Genomic DNA, 22469 nt, shown 5'->3' on the forward strand with positions numbered 1-22469 from the left:
TATAATAAAAACACAAATAAAACTTTATAGGCTCGTGTGATTCTATTAGATCTGAATAAAATAAACTCAATGTCCCATCAAGCATATAAACTGAGTTACAGTATATGGGTCTTTCTATAAACTAGGGTATCAGTGAAGATTCCCTACACTGGACAACTTGTTACAGCTGTTGATAAGTAATTGAATCTGACAATTTGTTTCATGTCATTACATTAAGACATAAGGGGGGAGTTCATAGCTATATTCAATGAAATTCACAAGTTGATTTAAAACCTGTTTAACCCTTTATCATGGTTGGTGTCTTGGCGGATTTGTCCAAAATCATGTGACATAAAACACATTTTCTTTGTCATTGCATTGATGGCAGTGTAAGTTGTTCTTATAGCATACAGTATATTAAGCATTCATCAGTTAAATTAGACATTGAACTTGAACCCTGTAACACATATGGAATCATGTAGTAACCAATAAAGTGTTAAACAAATCACAATGTATTTTAGATTCTTCAAAGTAACCCTTTGCCTGGATGACAGGCAAATAAATCACTCCACGGAGCTGGGCTTTACGGAAGAGAGGCCAGAAAAAAAGCCACTGCTTAAAGAAAAGAATAAGCAAACACTTTTGGTGTTTGCCAAAAGGCATGTAGGAGACTCCCCAAACATATGGAAGAAGGTACTCTGGTCAGATGAGACAAAAATGTAGCTTTTTGGCCATCAAGGAAAACGCTATGTCTGGCGCAAACCTAACACCTCTCATTACCCTGAGAATACCATCCCCACAGTGAAGCATGGTGGTGGCAGTGTCATGCTGTGGGGATGTTTTTCATTGGCAGGGATTGGGAAACTGGTCAGAATTGAAGGAATAATGGCTGGCGCTAGATACAGGGAAATTCATGAGGGAAACCTGTTTGTCTTCCAGAGATTTGAGACTGGGCCGGAGGTTCACCTTCCAGCAGGACAATGACCCAAAGCATACTGCTAAAGCAACACTCTAGTGGCTTAAGGGTAAACATTTAAATGTCTTGGAATGGCCTAGTCAAAGCCCAAACCTCAATCCTATTGAGAATCTGTGGTATGACTTAAAGATTGCTGTAGACCAGCGGAACCCATCCAACTTGAAGGAGCTGGAGCAGTTTTGCCTTGAAGAATGGGCAAAAATCCCAGTGGCTAGATGTGTCAAGCTTATAGAGACATACCCCAAGAGACTTGCAGCTATAATTGCTGTAAAAGGTGGCTCTACAAAGTATTGACATTGGGGGGTGGATAGTTATGCACGCTCAAGTTTTCTGTTTTTTTTTTGTCTTATTTCTTGTTTGTTACACAATAAAAAATATTTTGCATCTTCAAAGTGGTAGGCATGTTGTGTAAATCAAATGATACCAACCCCCCCCCCCCCCCCAAAATGTATTTTAATTCCAGGTTGTAAGGCAACAAAATAGGAAAAATGCCAAGGGGGGTGATTACTTTCGCAAGTCACTGTATATGTTGTTGTATAGGTGAGGCCAATTTGCATATGCTCACATTTATTCCTCTTGGTACACATGTGGAACTGCATGAAAATAATTTTAATTTTTGTTTCAAACCATTTTGAAATGTTTATCTCAATGTCACACATTAGCCCCATTGTTTATAGAAAGACCCATATCTCTAAATGGTTTAGTGAAAATTGTGTATGATAAAAATAAACCAACTACCCCTGAATGAGAGCTGACTAGCAGAGAGTTAATAAAAATATTCACTTGCGCAATAAGCAATTTATTGACATGACCAAACATGAGATTTATACAAGCAATACAAATTATTATAAAAGCTGAGAAAAACATTTATAAAATGTTTTCTTTATCTACCGGTATTACATTTAACTGTCTCTCTATTCTGGATAGTACTTTGTTATGAGTGGAAACTGAGTGGAATATGTCAGTATTGTAATGGAAATGGTTAGCATGCCATTAGATAAACACCTCACTCTATTTTGTCCTTCAGAAAGCCTTTAAAGATTAATGACACCAGAACTCCACCGGAGAGATATATTCCTTCTTTGGTTTCTAATCTAGCTCCATGATGGACCACTGAAAAAGTTATTCTAAAACATTTTGTACCAGCAATTGGCATGTGAGGCTTCCACTTCCATTAAACATAGAGACATTTTTAAATCAATGTCAGGTAATTAAATGACAGACCAGTCAGCAAGATCTAAATGTCTGCAGGATGGGGAAGTGAGAAAAGTTGCTCTAAAATCTAAGATTCCATAATGAACGTAGCGTTTGTGTGTCAAGTATGAGCAGGTTATGGTAACGTTGAAGCTTAATGGGGACGGTGATGTAAGAACTGGGGGTGCATGGTTGTTACCAGGGGTGACTGAGCCACTTCACCAGCCCTGAGTTCCTAATGTAAAGCCATTACCCACACAGCCTCACGTCTAATGACAGACAGCTGAAAAATAAAAGGATATTAGAAAGCCTTTTTATTGAGCGAGAGGCACTTTGCCCCACAAGAGCACCAATAAAACTTTATTGGAGATTGAGAATGGTGGTGGGGGGGGTGGGGGGGGGTGGGGGGGGGGTGTTTAATGTGCTGTAGCAACATGCCAGAGACCCAGTCCTAAACCCTTTAAGGTACATTAACATTACAATATAACCGAAGAGAATAACAATATAATGACTACCTAGTACAGTGTTTTAGGCGAGCCATATTTCCACACATAGACATATCAAAGGCTAAAACAAACAAACTATACACATTGTTTTCAAAAGACACAGTTTAAATGTTGAATGACATCAACCTTGCTTAATCACAATAAGGTATTCAGATAACAATTCATAATCAGCCTAAAGAAAGAGAAACCTCTTGGGCTTCGACCAGCCAGGCACTGGACAACAGCAACAAGATCAGTCTTCTTTCCCTGCTCTGGCTGCTCGAAGGGCGGTGTCTAGCTAGCCTTACCTCAGATTCATTTTTATGTTAAGGTACTGTTAAAGGATTAGTCAATTAATTAAAGTGATATAAACTGCATATCACTGTAATGCAACAAGCTGTGATCTTGAGTCATGACAGGGTTGAAATCCTGCTCTCCAATAATTACTGACCACCACTGTTACCATAATAACAAGAACAGAATGCTCTGTGTCTAAACTTAGATGGCTTTACGACTGCAGCTCTCCAACCTTGTCATTACGTCCCAATCAAAGGGAACTTCAAAGTTAACATGGTGTTTAGATTATTTTTCTCACGTGCCTCTAATATTTTTGTTTGAGTTTGTTGTTGTAGTATAGTTCTAAACTGCCTCCCCTACTATTACCCTCAGGCCTGTATGTTTTCATTTCAATATACTGTAGAATGAAACTGTCTCTGCTCTTGCTGGGTACAATGGGTGTGGGTGAGGGCTATACTGTAGAATGAAACTGTCTCTGCTCTTGCTGGGTATAATGGGTGTGGGTGAGGGCTATACTGTAGAATGAAACTGTCTCTGCTCTTGCTGGGTATAATGGGTGTGGGTGAGGGCTATACTGTAGAATGAAACTGTCTCTGCTCTTGCTGGGTATAATGGGTGAGGGCTATACTGTAGCTGTGGGTTATAAATAGGGTCAACTCAACCATTATAACAGAGAAAGACATACTTTGTGGTTATTAACTTAAAATAAAAACTTGTTTAAAAATATTTTTGAGAAGAATTGAAGATGCGACAAAGTATCTGGAAGATACTTCTGGGTGGAAAACCAGGATTAGGTTATTTCAGATCAGGAATCTGGCCTGGAAGCTGCAGGCCACAGGTCACTATTGTGCTATATGAAAAAATAAAATGAAAAAATAAATCAAATAAAGAGCTGAGGAAAGTAGAATATGTTACAGTGCACACAAAAGGACACTACCTGGAGGTTCATAAAAGTGGCCAGCCACTCGATCAATTCGTTCTTTGATTCACAGCACAGGTACCTAAGAAGATTGCGAGAGGGAAGATGGAGGGGGTGAGCGATAGAGGCTATACCTTTACCATGATCCTCAGTGCACTAGTTACTACGGTTTACCTTTACCATGATCCTCAGTGCACTAGTTACTACGGTTTAACTATCTTTAGTTGCTACTAAAGATACTCACCACTGCTGTTTGTCTCGTTCTGCCTGCTCACACACTACAGTCATCCCCCAGCTAGAAGAAGACGAGGGAACTTACATGATATGGACATCTGATATGGAACATCAAATAGCCAAATGGCTAAGAAAATAGACCAGTAGTCATTGGAGCGTTGCTGGTTGACTCTCACCATGATGGTGGCTGTAGCCTCTTCTTGATGCCATAGTAGACTTTCAGAGCATGGACTTGACATTCCCTCTCAGGCTGAGTACTCTAGTAAAGATGGACAATTGTAGCTATACTGCCACATATTGTAGGTACTTCATACAGTCACAGAATAGGCTTACACATCCTCCTTCCATCCTCTATTACCTTTACTTGTTTGTAGAGCCTGAGAGAGGTGCCATCGAGTACACAGAGACGTCTGCAGAAGGTTCTCTTCCCCCTTTGACCCTTCTCATCACTGAACTTAATCATGCTGTTTCTGGACACGTCTACCATGCCAGCTGTGGGAGGGGACATCCAACTCTAATTCACTGTGCTGATTTTCAACCATATCATTAATTAACACGTTGCCTTCCCCCTTCCCTCCCTTCAGATTCCTTTTCTGTTGTCAATACTATTCTTTACAGAAAGTATCTACAATATGTAATTTATTCAAAAGTGCTCTTGACTGGGCTAAAATAATAATATATACACCGGTAATCATGCATTTACCTATGTAGATTAACATGGCCTCCATGTAGCAGTTCCTCTTGACCACCAGGTGACAGTCTTTACCCAGAGAGAAATAGATGGCCAGCGCTCGTTCCTGGTAGTGCAATGGACGCTCTGTTGGAATCAGAGAAGACACATCGTATTTCACCACTAGTTTGAAGTTGAGCATTAGCGTTCATCGTGCAATATAAAGATATCACACTTCATTAACAACAGCTGTCCTACTTCAGCTTATACATTTAAAAAGGGACTTGGCAACTGTAACTGAGGTGTTCTAAACCATTACCCATCTCCTGGTTGTCGTTGACCAGGAAGCAGCTCCAATAGTCCCCCTGCTGTGGAGGGATGTTCCCGCGTCTCAGGACCTCACACACTAGCTCCTCAGCACTCACTGCCTGGGAGATCTGAGGGAGAAGAACAGGCAGGGTTAGCGTTAGGAGCGGGCAGGGTTAGCGTTAGGAGCGGGCAGGGTTAGCGTTAGGAGCGGGCAGGGTTAGCGTTAGGAGCGGGCAGGGTTAGGGTTAGGAGCGGGCAGCGTTAGCGTTAGGAGCGGGCAGCGTTAGCGTTAGGAGCGGGCAGCGTTAGGGTTAGGAGCGGGCAGCGGGGTTAGGAGCGGGCAGCGTTAGGAGCGGGCAGTGTTAGGAGCGGGCAGGGTTAGCGTTAGGAGCGGGCAGGGTTAGCGTTAGGAGCGGGCAGGGTTAGCTTTAGGAGCGGGCAGGGTTAGCGTTAGGAGCTGGCAGGGTTAGCGTTAGGAGCGGGCAGCGTTAGGAGCGGGCAGGGTTAGCGTTAGGAGCTGGCAGGGTTAGCGTTAGGAGCTGGCAGGGTTAGCGTTAGGAGCTGGCAGCGTTAGGAGCGGGCAGCGTTAGCGTTAGGAGCGGGCAGCGTTAGCGTTAGGAGCTGGGCAGCGTTAGCGTTAGGAGCTGGCAGGGTTAGCGTTAGGAGCGGGCAGCGTTAGCGTTAGGAGCGGGCAGCGTTAGCGTTAGGAGCGGGCAGCGTTAGCGTTAGGAGCGGGCAGTGTTAGGAGCGGGCAGCGTTAGGAGCGGGCAGCGTTAGCAGCGGGCAGCGTTAGCGTTAGGAGCGGGCAGCGTTAGCGTTAGGAGCGGGCAGGGTTAGCGTTAGGAGCGGGCAGGGTTAGCGTTAGGAGCGGGCAGGGTTAGCGTTAGGAGCGGGCAGGGTTAGCGTTAGGAGCTGGCAGGGTTAGCGTTAGGAGCTGGCAGGGTTAGCGTTAGGAGCTGGCAGGGTTAGCGTTAGGAGCGGGCAGCGTTAGCGTTAGGAGCGGGCAGCGTTAGGAGCGGGCAGCGTTAGCGTTAGGAGCGGGCAGCGTTAGCGTTAGGAGCGGGCAGCGTTAGGAGCGGGCAGGGTTAGCTTTAGGAGCGGGCAGGGTTAGCGTTAGGAGCGGGCAGGGTTAGCGTTAGGAGCGGGCAGGGTTAGCGTTAGGAGCGGGCAGCGTTAGGAGCGGGCAGGGTTAGCGTTAGGAGCGGGCAGCGTTAGCGTTAGGAGCGGGCAGCGTTAGCGTTAGGAGCGGGCAGCGTTAGGAGCGGGCAGCGTTAGGAGCGGGCAGGGTTAGCGTTAGGAGCGGGCAGGGTTAGCGTTAGGAGCGGGCAGGGTTAGCGTTAGGAGCGGGCAGGGTTAGCGTTAGGAGCGGGCAGGGTTAGCGTTAGGAGCGGGCAGGGTTAGCGTTAGGAGCGGGCAGGGTTAGCGTTAGGAGCGGGCAGCGTTAGCGTTAGGAGCGGGCAGGGTTAGCGTTAGGAGCGGGCAGCGTTAGCGTTAGGAGCGGGCAGGGTTAGCGTTAGGAGCGGGCAGGGTTAGCGTTAGGAGCGGGCAGGGTTAGCGTTAGGAGCGGGCAGCGTTAGCGTTAGGAGCGGGCAGCGTTAGGAGCGGGCAGCGTTAGCGTTAGGAGCGGGCAGGGTTAGCGTTAGGAGCGGGCAGCGTTAGCGTTAGGAGCTGGCAGCGTTAGCGTTAGGAGCGGGCAGCGTTAGGAGCGGGCAGCGTTAGCGTTAGGAGCGGGCAGGGTTAGCGTTAGGAGCGGGCAGGGTTAGCTTTAGGAGCGGGCAGGGTTAGCGTTAGGAGCGGGCAGGGTTAGCGTTAGGAGCGGGCAGGTTTAGCTTTAGGAGCGGGCAGGGTTAGCGTTAGGAGCGGGCAGGGTTAGCGTTAGGAGCGGGTAGGGTTAGCGTTAGGAGCGGGCAGGTTTAGCTTTAGGAGCGGGCAGGTTTAGCTTTAGGTGCGGGCAGGGTTAGCGTTAGGAGCGGGCAGGGTTAGCGTTAGGAGCGGGCAGGGTTAGCGTTAGGAGCGGGCAGTGTTAGCGTTAGGAGCGGGCAGGGTTAGCGTTAGGAGCGGGCAGGGTTAGCGTTAGGAGCGGGCAGCGTTAGCGTTAGGAGCGGGCAGCGTTAGCGTTAGGAGCGGGCAGCGTTAGGAGCGGGCAGCGTTAGCGTTAGGAGCGGGCAGCGTTAGCGTTAGGAGCGGGCAGGGTTAGCTTTAGGAGCGGGCAGGGTTAGCGTTAGGAGCGGGCAGGGTTAGCGTTAGGAGCGGGCAGCGTTAGGAGCGGGCAGGGTTAGCGTTAGGAGCTGGCAGGGTTAGCGTTAGGAGCTGGCAGGGTTAGCGTTAGGAGCTGGCAGGGTTAGCGTTAGGAGCGGGCAGCGTTAGCGTTAGGAGCGGGCAGCGTTAGCGTTAGGAGCTGGCAGGGTTAGCGTTAGGAGCGGGCAGGGTTAGCGTTAGGAGCGGGCAGCGTTAGCGTTAGGAGCGGGCAGCGGCGTTAGCGTTAGGAGCGGGCAGGGTTAGCGTTAGGAGCGGGCAGCGTTAGCGTTAGGAGCGGGCAGCGTTAGCGTTAGGAGCGGGCAGCGTTAGGAGCGGGCAGCGTTAGCGTTAGGAGCGGGCAGCGTTAGGAGCGGGCAGGGTTAGCGTTAGGAGCGGGCAGGGTTAGCTTTAGGAGCGGGCAGGGTTAGCGTTAGGAGCGGGCAGGGTTAGCGTTAGGAGCGGGCAGGGTTAGCGTTAGGAGCGGGCAGGGTTAGCGTTAGGAGCGTGCAGCGTTAGGAGCGGGCAGGGTTAGCGTTAGGAGCGGGCAGCGTTAGCGTTAGGAGCGGGCAGCGTTAGCGTTAGGAGCGGGCAGCGTTAGCGTTAGGAGCGGGCAGCGTTAGCGTTAGCGTTAGGAGCTGGCAGCGAGCGTTAGCGTTAGGAGCGGGCAGCGTTAGCGTTAGGAGCGGGCAGGGTTAGCATTAGGAGCAAGCAAGGGAACTTATATGATCATCTGGGCACAAAGCATTGCAGAAGAACACCCCATACTGTTGCATTTGGATTCTAAAGTCAAAGGTGAAAGGTGAGTGCACATGGAGCTGACCTGAACCAGCAGCTCAGAGCCCTCCTCCTTCCTCTCCAGGTAAACCCCACAGATGGTGAGAGGTGAGGGGTTCCCCTACAGAACAGAATGAAGGCCAACAGCCATGCTCAATCCAGCAAATGGTAAGAGATAGACAGGTCATGGAAGGATTTAATCATTTCAGTTGGGTGGGAAACAACTGCTGCAAGAGGTTCTGAAAATGTCATCATGCCATAGGTGTATGCTCACCTCCTCGGCGTGTTCTTCCTGTGCTTTGATGACATGAGAGATCATGTCCAGCTGCCTCTGAAGCTGCTCGGCATTCACCTGCCACACAGACAGACACATCCATCCATTTGATCAGAACATTTCATTTTGCTTCTTGTGACAACACAGTACATTTCCCTCCATTTATTTTTCTATAAATCAGTGATGTCATCAGTGTGAGACAGACCCACTCACATTGAAGATATCCTGGTAGTTCTGGATGAGCTCCTCTACCACCTGTCCTGCGCTGTTATCAGTGCCGTCCGTCTGGAAGACCGTGGGACCAAACACAATGGCCAGGTTGTGCATGTTCATCTGATTCTCATCTGCAAAGCACTGGACACTTTGGGAACAAAATTGACAGATTTGTACAAGAGATTTCTCAACAGCGATGCATGTTTTGAACTTTCAAAGACAAAGTAGTCAATTATCTATATATAAACAATACAAATTCTACATACAGGTCAATAAAACACAACTGTCCCAAATGTAAACTCATATTCTCATCAGGTTCAGTGGAAAAGAGACAAACCAGAATGGAGGGAAGTAAAAGAGAGAAAAGAGAAGAGGACAGGCGGACAGAGGTGGAGAGTTGAGGCTAACCAGTAGAGGTGGTTGATGACAGCCCCCAGAGTGGCTCTGTTGACTGGGGGGAGGCTGTGGAGGAGGGCCTGGTACTGGGACACTCTCTCTCTTCTCTCACTGACAGCTGGTGGACAAAAAAGAAAACACCTACACATTACAGCACAAAACTCCTTGTCATGGGGCTACCAATGATACGACTACCAAGACGAGCAGTGAAAAGCAGTGGTGTGGTCATTGTGGTCCACCAGTATTAGAATGAGGGTAGGTCAGACTCACTAGTGGTATGGAGCCATGGCAGAGAGGCCTGATGGCCATTGAAAACCCCCTCTCCCACTTCCCTGAGGAACCTCTTCAGGACGTTGGCCACATTATCCACCTGGCGCTCCCCTTCACTCAGACGAACCTGACGGGCGTCATGGCGGAGAGAGAGCAGCAGGGCGGCGATCTTAGAGTTCACACCACACCTCCGATAGATGCCCTCTGACTTCAAACCTGGAAATGGGGAGGAAAAACCCCCGTAAACAAACACATAACCACTATATCATTAACACAGGCTTACAAAGACACTGATAGAATCAAATAATGGAGCTGGTAAGAGCACATCTTTTGTTAGGTATCTGGCCCAACCGATGCCATGCTAGGTCCACTTACCATGCTGTGTGATGTAGCTAATGCAGCGGTCCACGATGACAGGGACTTCTGTCTCAGTAAGCTGCTGCTGGTCCAGGGGGCCATCTCCTCTCCCTAAACCCTGCTGGATGCCACTCAGCCAGCCCTGGAAGTCAGGCCTCCTGTCCCCCTCCAAACGCAGCCTCCTGCCTCTGTCCACCAGCACCACAGCAGCAGCTTCTTGCTCCACGGCTGGGACAGCACATCACACACTTTACATCAATTGTCAACCAAAGTAGCTCTATTAAAAAGTTATTTATATGTCACTAACATTCTTGGTCCACCAAAATAAAAACACTTCTCCCTCTGCAGTACTTCCTTAACCTACAGTTAGGGAAAGTATTCAGACCCTTTGACTTTTTCCATATTTTCTTACGTTACAGCCTTAATTCTAAAATGTATTAAATAAATGTTTTTCTATCAATCTACACACAATAACCCATAATGACAAAGCGAAAATCGTTTATTTTTTTGATCATCCTTGAAATGTTTCTACAACTTGATAAAGTTGAGTGGCCTCCATCATTCTTAAATGGATGAAGTTTGGAACCACCAAGACTCTTCCTGGAGCTGGCCGTCCCGGCCAAACTGAGCAATCGGGGAAGAAGGGCCTTGGTCAGGGAGGTGAACAAGAACCCGATGGTCACTCTGACAGAGTCCAGAGTTCCTCTGTGGAGATGGGAGAACCTTCCAGAAGGACAACCGTCTCTGCAGCATTCCATCAATCAGGCCTTTATGATAGAGTGGCCAGACGGAAGCCACCCCTCAGTTAAAGGCACATGACAGCCCGCTTGGAGTTTGCCAAAGGGCACCTAAACACTCTCAGACCATGAGAAACAACATTCTCTGGTCTGATGATACCAAGATTAAATGATTTGGCCTGAATGCCAAGTGTCACGTCTGGAAGAAACCTTGACCATCCCTACAGTGAAGTATGGTGGTGGAAGCATCATGCTGTGGGGATGTTTTTCAGCGGTAGGGACTGGGAAACTAGTCAGGATCGAGGGAAAGGGAAATGTAGCAAAGTACAGAGAGATCCTTGATGAAAACCTGCTCCAGAGCGCTCAGGACCTCAGGCTGGGGCGAAGGTTCACCTTCCAACAGGACAACGACCCAAAGCACACAGCCAAGACAACGCAGGAGTGTCTTTGAATGTCCTTTGAATGTCTTTGAATGTCCTTGAGTGACTGTGCCAGAGCCCGGACTTGAACCCGATCAAACATCTCTGGAGAGACCTGAAAATAGCTGTGCACCGACAATCCCCATTCAACCTGACAGAGCTTGAGAGGATCTGCAAAGAAGAATGGTGGAAACTCACCTAATACAGGTGTGCCGAGCTTGTAGCGTGACACCCAAGAAGACTCGAGGCTGTAATCGCTGCCAAAGGTGCTTCAGCAAAGTACTGAGTAAAGGGTCTGAATACTTACAGTACGAGTTAGAAGTTTGGACACACCTACTCATTCAAGGGTTTTTCTTTATTATCACTTTTTTCTACATTGTAAAAGAATAGTGAAGACATCAAAACTATGAAATAACACATATGGAATCATGTAGTAACCAAAAAAAGTGTCAACCAAAAAATATATTTTTTAGATTTTAGATTCTTCAAAGTAGCCACCCTTTACCTTGATGACAGCTTTGCACACTTTTGTCATTCTCTCAACCAGCTTCACCTGGAATGCTTTTCCAACAGTCTTGAAAGAGTTCCCACATATGCTGAGCACTTGTTGGCTGCTTTTCCTTCACTCTGCGGTCCAACTCATCCCAAACCATCTCAATTGGGTTGAGGTCGGGTGATTGTGGAGGCCAGGTCATCTGATGAAGCACTCCATCATTCTCCTTTTTGGTCAAATAGCCCTTACACAGCTTGGAGGTGTGTTGTAATGTTGAAAAAGAAATGATAGTCCTACTAAGTGTAAACCAGATGGGATGGGGCATTGCTGCAGAATGCTGTGGTAGCCATGCTGGTTAAGTGTGCCTTGAATTCGAAATAAATCACTGACAGTGTCACCAGCAAAGCAACCCCACACCATAGCTCCTCCTTCTCCATGAATCACGGTGGGAACCACACATGCGGAGAACATCCATTCACCTACTCGGCGTCTCACAAAGACACGGTGGTTGGAAACAAAAATCTCAAGTTTGGACTCATCAGACCAAAGGACAGATTTCCACCGGTCTAATGTCCATTGCTCGTGTTTCTTGGCCCCAGAAAACCTTTTCTCCTCATTGGTGTCCTTTAGTAGTGTTTTCTTTGCAGCAATTTGACCATGAAGGCCTGATTCACGCAGTCTCCTCTGAACAGTTGATGTTGAGATGTGTCTGTTACTTGAACTCTGTGAAGCATTTATTTGGCCAGCAATTTCTGAGTCTGGTAACTCTAATGAACTTATCCTCTGCAGCAGAGGTAACTCTGGGTTTTCCTTTCCTATGGCAGGCCTCATGAGAGCCAGTTTCATCATAGCGCTTCATGTTTTTTGTGATTGCACTTGAAGAAACTTTAAAAGTTCAAAGTTCTTGACATTTTCCCTATTGACTGACCTTAACCTGTTGGGGCTAGGGGGCAGTATTTTCACGGCTGGATAAAAAAACGTACCCGATTTAATCTGGTTACTAATCCTACCCAGTAACTAGAATATGCATATACTTATTATATATGGATAGAAAACACCCTAAAGTTTCTAAAACTGTTTGAATGGTGTCTGTGAGTATAACAGAACTCATTTGGCAGGCAAAACCCTGAGACATTTTCTGACAGGAAGTGGATACCTGATGTGTTGAATTACCTTTAAGCCTATGCCATTGAAACACACAGGGGTTGATTAATGTTTTGGCACTTCCTATTGCTTCCACTAGATGTCACCAGCCTTTACAAAGTGTTTTGAGTCTTTTACTGTGAGATCTGACCGAACAAGAGCCATGGAACGGTGATGGCCGATTAGACTCTGGCGCGCGAGTTCATGTTGGGTACCCTCGTTCCAATACGTTATAAAAGAGAATGCATTCGTCCACCTTGAATATTATTCATGTTCTGGTTAAAAAAGGCCCTAATGATTTATGCTATACAACGTTTGACATGTTTGAACGAACGTAAATATATTTTTTTCCCTCGTTCATGAAGTGAAGGCTTAGATCATGTGCTAACAAGACGGAGATTTTTGGACATAAATGATGAGCTTTTTTTTAACAAAACTACATTCGTTATGGACCTGTGATACCTGGAAGTGACATCTGCTGAAGAGAATCAAAGGTAATGGATTATTTACATAGTATTTTCGATTTTAGATCTCCCCAACATGGCGGCTAGTCTGTATCGCAACGCGTATTTTTCTGGGCGCAGTGCTCAGATTATTGCAAAGTGTGATTTCCCAGTAAGGTTATTTTTAAATCTGGCAAGTTGATTGCGTTCAAGAGATGTAAATCTATAATTCTTTAAATGACAATATAATATTTTACCAATGTTTTCTAATTTTAATTATTTAATTTGTGGTGCTGACTTGACTGCCGGTTATTGGAGGGAAACGATTTCCTCAACATCAATGCCATAGTAAAACGCTGTTTTTGGATATAAATATGAACTTGATAGAACTAAAAATGCATGCATTGTCTAACATAATGTCCTAGGAGTGTCATCTGATGGAGATTGTAAAAGGTTAGTGCATCATTTTAGCTGGTTTTATGGTTTTGGTGACCCTGTCTTTGAATTGACAAAACATTACACACAGCTATTGTCAATGTACTCTCCTAACATAATCTAACTTTATGCTTTCGCCGTAAAACCTTTTTGAAATCGGACAACGTGGTTAGATTAAGGAGATGTTTATCTTTCAAAGGGTGTAAGATAGTTGTATGTTTGAAAAATTTGAATTTTGACATTTATTTGGTTTCAAATTTGCCGCTCTTGAAATGCACCTGCTGTTGATGGAGTGCACCACGGGGGGGACGCTAGCGTCCCACCTAGCCCATAGAGGTTAATGTCTTTTAAGTAATGATGGACTGTCATTTCTCTTTGCTTACTTGAACTGTTCTTGCCATAATATGGACTTGGTCTTTTACCAAATAGGGCTATCTTCTGTATACCACCCCTACCTTGTAACAACACAACTGATTGGCTCAAATGCATTAGGAAGGAAAGAAATTCCACAAATTAACTTTTAACAAGGCACACCTGTTAATTGAAATGTATTCCAGGTGACTACCTCATGAAGCTGGTTGAGAGAATGCCAAGAGTGTGCAAAGCTGTCATCCAGGCAAAGGGTGGCTACTTTGATGAATCTCAAATATAAAATATATCTTGATTTCTTTAACACTTTTTTGGTTACTACATGATTCCATATGTGTTATTTCATAGTTTTTTAAATGTATTTTTCAATGTAGAAAATAGTAAAATTAAAGAAAAACCCTGGAATGATTCAGTGTGTCCAAACTTTTGGCTGGTACTGTACATAAATGTGATGTTTCATTTTTGATAAATTTGCAAAAATGTCTAAAAACCAGTTTTTGCTTTGTCATTATGTGGTATTGTGTGTAGATTGATGAGGGGAAAAAACTATTCAATCCATTTTAGAATAAGGCTGTAACGTAACAAAATGTGGAAAAAGTAAAGGAGTCTGAATACTTTCTGAATGCACCGTATGCCCCACTGTGCCAGGTTCAGGTGTGACTCACAGAGCTCATGTAGTTTTCGCAGGTCGATGTTATCCACTTGGTCTTCTCCGTTGAGGAGGAGGAGCAGTCTGGAGCCCCCCAGGGAGAACCAGCCCAGGTAAGGGCAATGGAAGCTCTGGCCCGCAGTGTAGCGCAGCCGGCCCACCCGCTCAAAGGACCAGCCCACCAGGTCCTCTGCTACAGGGGGGACCAGGGCCTGACACACAACAAGACAAGGCAGCAGCTATACATAACTGTATAGCTATACAGTAGCTAGACATAAAACTACCATTTACCAATCTATCATAATACTAATTGAAATCTAGTTTTAAAGAGGTGTGGTTACCTTGCCGATGGCCTTGATCCACTCCCTCACCGTGTCAGGGGAATCCTCTCCAAACAGGTAGACTCTCCCAGAGTCATGGTACAGCTCAAAGGAATGACTATAACTGACTCAGCAGGAAACACGAATAGAATATACACTGCTCAAAAAAATAAAGGGAACACTTAAACAACACAATGTAACTCCAAGTCAATCACACTTCTGTGAAATCAAACTGTCCACTTAGGAAGCAACACTGATTGACAATACATTTCACATGCTGTTGTGCAAATGGAATAGACAACAGGTGGAAATTATAGGCAATTAGCAAGACAACCCCAATAAAGGAGTGGTTCTGCAGGTGGTGACCAGAGACCACTTCTCAGTTCCTATGATTCCTGGCTGATGTTTTGGTCACTTTTGAATGCTGGCGGTGCTTTCACTCTAGTGGTAGCATGAGACGGAGTCTACAACCCACACAAGTGGCTCAGGTAGTGCAGCTCATCCAGGATGGCACATCAATGCGAGCTGTGGCAAGAAGGTTTGCTGTGTCTGTCAGCGTAGTGTCCAGAGCATGGAGGCGCTACCAGGAGACAGGCCAGTACATCAGGAGACGTGGAGGAGGCCATAGGAGGGCAACAACCCAGCAGCAGGACCGCTACCTCCGCCTTTGTGCAAGGAGGAGCAGGAGGAGCACTGCCAGAGCCCTGCAAAATGACCTCCAGCAGGCCACAAATGTGCATGTGTCTGCTCAAACGGTCAGAAACAGACTCCATGAGGGTGGTATGAGGGCCCGACGTCCACAGGTGGGGGTTGTGCTTACAGCCCAACACCGTGCAGGACGTTTGGTATTTGCCAGAGAACACCAAGATTGGCAAATTCGCCACTGGCGCCCTGTGCTCTTCACAGATGAAAGCAGGTTCACACTGAGCACATGTGACAGACGTTACAGAGTCTGGAGACGCCATGGAGAACGTTCTGCTGCCTGCAACATCCTCCAGCATGACCGGTTTGGCGGTGGGTCAGTCATGGTGTGGGGTGGCATTTCTTTGGGGGGGCCGCACAGCCCTCCATGTGCTCGCCAGAGGTAGCCTGATTGCCATTAGGTACCGAAATGAGATCCTCAGACCCCTTGTGAGACCATATGCTGGTGCGGTTGGCCCTGGGTTCCTCCTAATGCAAGACAATGCTAGACCTCATGTGGCTGGAGTGTGTCAGCAGTTCCTGCAAGAGGAAGGCATTGATGCTATGGACTGGCCCGCCCGTTCCCCAGACCTGAATCCAATTGAGCACATCTGGGACATCATGTCTCGCTCCATCCACCAACGCCACGTTGCACCACAGACTGTCCAGGAGTTGGTGGATGCTTTAGTCCAGGTCTGGGAGGAGATCCCTCAGGAGACTATCCGCCACCTCATCAGGACCATGCCCAGGCATTGTAGGGAGGTCATACAGGCACGTGGAGGCCACACACACTACTGAGCCTCATTTTGACTTGTTTTAAGGACATTACATCAAAGTTGGATCAGCCTGTAGTGTGGTTTTCCACTTTAATTTTGAGTGTGACTCCAAATCCAGACCTCCATGGGTTGATAAATTGGATTTCCATTGATTATTTTTGTGTGATTTTGTTGTCAGCACATTCAACTATGTAAAGAAAAAAGTATTTAATAAGATTATTTCATTCATTCAGATCTAGGATGTGTTATTTTAGTGTTCCCTTTATTTTTTTGAGCAGTATATATACATACTGTACAAATATAAACATTATTCTGAAGCTCACACTGTTTTGGATTAAAACACCATCTGTCGTGTTGTCTTACCCATGTTTCCCTTGGGGATTGACCACCAGACAAAGGACATCACTCATCTTCATCTGTCCACTCTGGCTGGAGCTCTTCTCACTCTCATAGTAGCTGAAGGTACCTTGGTTCAAAGAGCACCAGCGACGACTAAAATCTACATGTTCCAAAATGCTACAATTAGCTTACGGTAACTGAATTTACATTAAACCAATGTCACTTACCAAAAAGGAATATCAGGTTGGAAGTTTGCAAGTTGCTCTCTAGTTCATCTGAAATTCAGATCTAAAGCATGTCCAAACAATTCAAACATTTTTAGTTTACAAACATAATATCAAGAATGACCCACCTCCTTTTGATTTGCGCTCTGTAACTGCTCGTGTTGAGGAGGCAATCTTGAACAGATAACCAGTGTGTGAGACGGGGAGAGCAGCCTCTAAGATTGTGTGCTCTCCGGCCCTTGACCCTGGGAGCTCTGGAGAGAGGAAAAACATATAATACTGATGATGTCACCTCTACTGAACAAGAAATACAACCCATACATTTGTGTTCAACACAAGTATATGATTGATGTAACATTGCAGGCATGGATTACAGAGAATTTGATAAATGAGGCTGGTTTCACTGCTCCTACCTGTGTTGTGGTTGTGAACGAGGAACTCCACCTGAAGTGTCTGTCCATGGTGCTGGGCAATAGACACAGGGCTGGGCAGCTCTGGATCACCTGTATAACAGTTCACATCTGCTCCAGAGAACACCAGCGACAGAGTCTCCAATACATCACCTGTCTGAATGGTGTTGCACAGAGCCTGAGAGATAGGGAGAAGGACAGGGAAGGGAGAGAGATAGAGAGGGGGGGGGGGGTAGAGAGGGAATCAGGGAGCAGAGTAGACAAGTCTGAACTTTTGAGAGAAACAGATGGAGAGAGAGAGAGAGCAAATTAGAGAAAATCTGAGTGCCTCACTTTGTTGAGGGCTTCCTGTTGGCCAAACAGTGCATGGTAGCGGCGGTATTTCCCCTGGCAGTACTTGGCAGTAACAAAGCGCTGGCGCTCCTCACTGTCACTTGATGGACAGAGCATCTCACTTGGTGGAATGTTAGCTGCCCAGAAAAGGTTTACTTTGTTGTTACCTAGCAACAGGAACAGCTGATGAACAGGGAGTGACATTAGAACCTTGACCTGAAAGACTAGTCCTTTTATTAACAGGGTGAACAATGAGAAGATATTTTTTTCAAAGACAACATATAATACAATTATACAAATAAGATAGAAAGCATAGTGTGAGGAACATAAACAGAGGAAGCCAGTCATATGGGTGGTGAGAATGTAATGTTACTCATCCATGTAATAATACAATAGAATACAAATGAGAAACTGTACCTACCTGATTTTCAGTCCACACCTTTTCATCCATCTTCAGACTGCGGACTTTGGACACACTCTGGCCCAGACCCCTGTGCACCCCTAAACCACAGAGAAATTGATTAAAGAGAGTTAGATTTCAATATCCTCTACCAGGCACTGTTACCTAACATACCAATGTGATACAATTTTTGTTAACCTGACATATTTGAATATGATCATTATAGAATCTAATCAAAGCTCTTGAGTCTTGATCCATTAGTTTCTGAGGCTGGACCGACCTCTGGAAATGGTTCTGTACCTGCACAGCATTTGCAGAGGACCACACACAGGTTGACAGAGGCCCAGTCTGGTTGGGGGGCTCCACAATCTGCACAGCGCTGGTTGGCCTCCTCAGACCAGATCTTCTGGGCCACCGCGTTGCTGGACAGAGAGTGACTGACACAGGCTTGCAGGGCCTCAACCCACTGCTCCCTCTGCTGCTCTGACTCGGCCACAAACCTAACCACACAGAACAGAGGTCACAGGGGGTTTCACTGTGGGATGTCATTAAAGGGTCATAGGTCAGTCTCACTCACCTGAATTTCCTGTAGAAGGTGGTGAGGTTGAAGGACCGTTTGTCTGTGCCCTTCACAGTACCCAAATTCATCTCAATGGAGGTGATGCCAACACCCTGGCTGTGCTCCTGATGACATGAACATCACAGGTTTTTTATTTCTTATCAACTCAAAAATGTAGCTAGTCTTAGCTGTTTGAATGGCAGCCTCATCATATAAATTGGGAATTCACTGACTGGCTGTAGCTAGATCATCTATATCCTTATCTGCATGAGTAATCATTATTGATATCAATGTTTATTCCCCAAATATACAAGTGTCTCCTCACAGTATAATTTGTTTCATTTCTGATTCAGAAAATTACTCATAAAAACCATATCTGTAGCTATCTCATCCTTGAATTGTACAGACAGAAAATGACATCTTCATCAAAAAGTAGAAATGACAGCCAAAATGTAGTGATAAACCAAAATGTTGTTAGAGGCTAATTTAATTAAGCCTAAATTAGCATTATTATTAAGTGTTATAATTTATATGGAGACCTTGGCCTGTCACCTAAAGAACTTTTATGCACGTTTAAAAATATATATTTCAGAACAAATGCATGCACACATGCACCATAGATACACACCTCAGCGTTCCTATAGAGGAAGACCCTGTCGGCACAGATGACTACATAGAGCTTGGAGCGCAGTCCACTCATCTCCAGGAATCCTTGCTTACTAATGAGCGAGACTCTCCTAGCACTCTGTCCACTCGTATCACTGAAGTTCATAAGGGGCATCTCCATGCTGTTACGACGCTGCTGAATAGTCTCTTTCAGTACTGACACCCATTCCTCCCTGACAGCTGAAAACACACATCAAATCAAATTGTATTTATCACATGCATACCGAATACAACCGGTGTAGACTTTACATCAATAACGCCCACAAATTACTGATATTTCCTCATTGTGACCATTGTTATTTTAGGCTGAACACCTACTGTTGTTCTCAGCACGGAACAAGAAAGTCCTGTTCCTTGTCACCACCTCAAACTTCTGCCCTCCAACATTAAGCACTTCAGTGACAGACAGTATGGCTATGATCCGTTTTGAGTAGACCTCCTGAGGAAAAGAGAGGACGAGGAAGAAGAGGGGCTATAATAAGTAAGGTATTACACAGTAGACAGTGTGATCCGTGAACCTATGTGTGGCTGTATGGAAGACGTCTGGACCTTCTCATTTTGAAAGTACCGAAGGTACTGTGCATCCAACATCACCCAACGCTTCTGGAAAACAAGGGTCCTGCAGATAAAACAGAGATTACTTACACTCTCATGCATACACACACACACACATGCATGAACCAACACACAAATGCACGCATGCATGTACAAGCACACACACCCCTCTCTCTTACCCCTTAGGCGGGGTCTTGTGCAGCCAGCCCATCTTGATAACAGAAGAGTGGTGAAAATCAGAGTCTTCAGGGTTGAATGATCGTGACAGTGTGCAGCCAAGATAGATACTGTCTTCATCAACAGATGTTCTCCTGAGATATAAGACACCCACAAAAGCACCAAGGACATGAATGTTCCCCTTATCTCATCATGTTTGCAATAACCAAAACATGTAGACGAAGGCTTCACACACAAATTCACATGTAAAACAGTTCAACAGAAACACACCTGTTTTCCTCAATGTCCTCGTACTCAGCCTCATCCACACTAAACTGACTGTGGAAACAGTTCTGCATGGCCCGCAATGCATCCTCCTATGGTGCAGAATACAAAATGCAAACAATGGATCAAAATATCATCCTTCACACTTTAATAACTTGTGTACAAAAATAACTCTGGCATGTGTACAATCGCTAACATAAATGCCCAACACTCAATCGCTCTAAACATCTGTAATCACACACAAGAAGAGGCAAATAGTACATTCAAGCAGTACATACACACCCACACATACAGATTTACAGTATAACTTACATTGTCTGCCATGACATCTGTGTCTGGCCTCTCTTCACTCCAGAACAGCTATACAGGTTAGCTGTGACAAAGAGGTGGAGACAAACAACTGAAGCCAAAGGATTACAGTAAAGGAATTGTTTCTCTGTTATGCTGCGTCACAGGTCCCAATGAAAAAATGTGCCCGGACAGGTTTACCTGATGATACCGAATAAACTATTACATACATCACATGTCAGCTAAAATCGATTGTTTACATTTTACGAAAGACAATAGCTGTATGACACGTATTACCCCTGCATGTTGACTCTGACCAAATAATCAAACATAAAGTCAGAACTATGAAGTGTAGTAACCTCACAACTGCTGGTAAGGAAGTCAATTAATACAGTAACTTTATACAATAACTAAATAATTATTCCCAAAGTCTGAGAATAGTTCAAATAGATAAACTAACGGGGTTCGAGTAAGAAATGGGTACTGTAATCTGGCCACCTGCTTGGGTTGGTGAGCCCTTCCCTGTGACAATGGCCCCTCTCATCACAGCAACTATATACAGGAAGTGGACTTAAGAAACTGGCATCAGAGAGCCTAATCTTCCTCATGAAACTGCAATAACCCTGAACAAACAGACTTTATTTGACATTTACAGCAGCTTCTCCATGACTCCTAATTCATGTCATGGCACAGGACCACAGGCATAGGAGTAAGGTATAATAATTTACATATTGAGACAGTGCAATTACAGGTGAACCTGTACAGTCTGACCTGTACTGTATCTTCTGTAAATTCTACAGTATATTATAAGGAATATAACTAATTTTAATTCTATGAAGAATACCACTCGTTTTTGAAAGTACATTCATGACAGTCAATTTTCATCAGAAAATCTATGATTATTATATAAGCAGATCTGCGAACACAGCAGGCAGGTAAAGCATAGCAGCGAGGGGCAATCTGTGACCTTACCTGTAGCTTTTAGACTCTTGTAACTCTCTGCTGAACTGCTACCTTCGTACATAAGATGTTGAAGATGCAATGACAAACGCTCAGTAATATCAATGTACTGGGGTGATAATATATCCCCAAAAAAGTAATTTTCCTTTGCAATATTGAAGTTTACACTCACCAACCTTAACAGTCTTCTTCCCTCTTCTCTGGTGAGTGACATGAGAGAGGTGAGAACATTCTAATCTGTCTAAATTAGGAAATGATGGTAGTGTATTGAGAAAGAGGCTGTGTGTATGTGTGAGAGAGAAATCAATGTCATACCATAACAATAAATAATAGCGTCATCTTGCGGTCAGTTGGGATAGCTGGCCAGATGTTCCAAAGTCAAATCATCGTGTTTACCAGTAAGCAGTTGGCTAGATTAGCCAGCGATTCCTGGAAGTACGATAATTAATACCTATATGGAAAGTATCCTCTCTGATGTTAGCCGAGAGGCGGACTGTGTAACAAAGACTTTGTCAAATGTTTGTTAGATTTCTTGTTGAGTGGGTCACTAACCACGTTTCCATCCACAGTTTTTATGCGAGTAAAGTCATATCGTATTTTTAAAAATCACGACAGCTGTGATGGAAACAGGAAGTTTCAGTACAATTTTATAAATGCCGACTGATAAAAGAAACGTCCCTTTTTCAGGACCTTGTCTTTCAAAGATAATTCGTAAAAACAAAATAACTTCACAGATCTTCATTGTAAAGAGTTTAAACCCTGTTTCCCATGCTTGTTCAATGAACATGCACCTGTGGAACGGTCATTAAGACACTAACAGTTTACAGATGCTAGTCAATTAAGGTCACAGTTATGAAAACTTAGGACACTAAAGAGGCCTTTCTACGGACTCTGAAAAACACCAAAAGGAAGATGCCCAGGGTCCCTGCTCATCTGCATGAATGTGCCTTAGGCATGCTGCAAGGAGGCATGAGGACTGCAGATGTGGCCAGGGCAATACATTGCAATGTCCGTACTGTGAGATGCCTAAGACAGCGCTACAGTGAGACAGGACGGACAGCTGATCGTCCTCGCAGTGGCAGACCATGTGTAACACCACCTACACAGGATCGGTACATCCGAACATCACACCTGCGGGACAGGTACAGGATGGCAACAACAACTGCCCGAGTTAAACCAGGAACGCTCTATCCTTCCATCAGTGCTCAGACTGTCCGCAATAGGCTGAGAGAGGCTGGACTGAG

The 22469-nt window shown here is 45.2% G+C and overlaps 1 protein-coding gene across 1 annotated transcript; it reads right to left on the bottom strand.

The window, feature by feature from the left end:
- Positions 1-1749: 1749 nt before the first annotated feature.
- On the bottom strand, positions 1750-21458 carry LOC106603376 (arf-GAP with Rho-GAP domain, ANK repeat and PH domain-containing protein 1). The gene is made up of 29 exons (XM_082974581.1): positions 21238-21458; positions 20290-20350; positions 19984-20069; positions 19716-19847; positions 19531-19600; positions 19300-19420; positions 18944-19161; positions 18334-18440; positions 18057-18256; positions 17778-17857; positions 17357-17539; positions 17027-17201; positions 16742-16867; positions 16414-16549; positions 14615-14717; positions 14290-14485; positions 9604-9813; positions 9229-9444; positions 8971-9076; positions 8563-8710; positions 8350-8427; positions 8122-8196; positions 5074-5191; positions 4788-4901; positions 4443-4576; positions 4261-4343; positions 4095-4145; positions 3869-3932; positions 1750-3781 (listed from the first exon to the last, which is right to left on the bottom strand). The coding sequence occupies exons 2-29, from the start codon at positions 20299-20301 to the stop codon at positions 3737-3739; spliced, it is 3387 nt and encodes a 1128-aa protein (XP_082830707.1). The 5' UTR covers positions 20302-20350; positions 21238-21458; the 3' UTR covers positions 1750-3736.
- Positions 21459-22469: the final 1011 nt, after the last annotated feature.

The sequence above is a fragment of the Salmo salar genome, chromosome 04 (genome assembly GCF_965601325.2).
Source record: "Salmo salar chromosome 04, fSalSal1, whole genome shotgun sequence".
In the NCBI taxonomy this organism is placed as follows: Eukaryota; Metazoa; Chordata; class Actinopteri; order Salmoniformes; family Salmonidae; genus Salmo; species Salmo salar.

Coding starts and splice junctions, on each gene's coding strand:
- LOC106603376 (XM_082974581.1), bottom strand. Junction 14,486..14,614: donor GGATCAAGGCCATCGGCAAG/GTAACCACACCT, acceptor GTTGTGTGTCAG/GCCCTGGTCCCCCCTGTAGC. Junction 4,577..4,787: donor GGCCATGTTAATCTACATAG/GTAAATGCATGA, acceptor CCCCTCCCACAG/CTGGCATGGTAGACGTGTCC.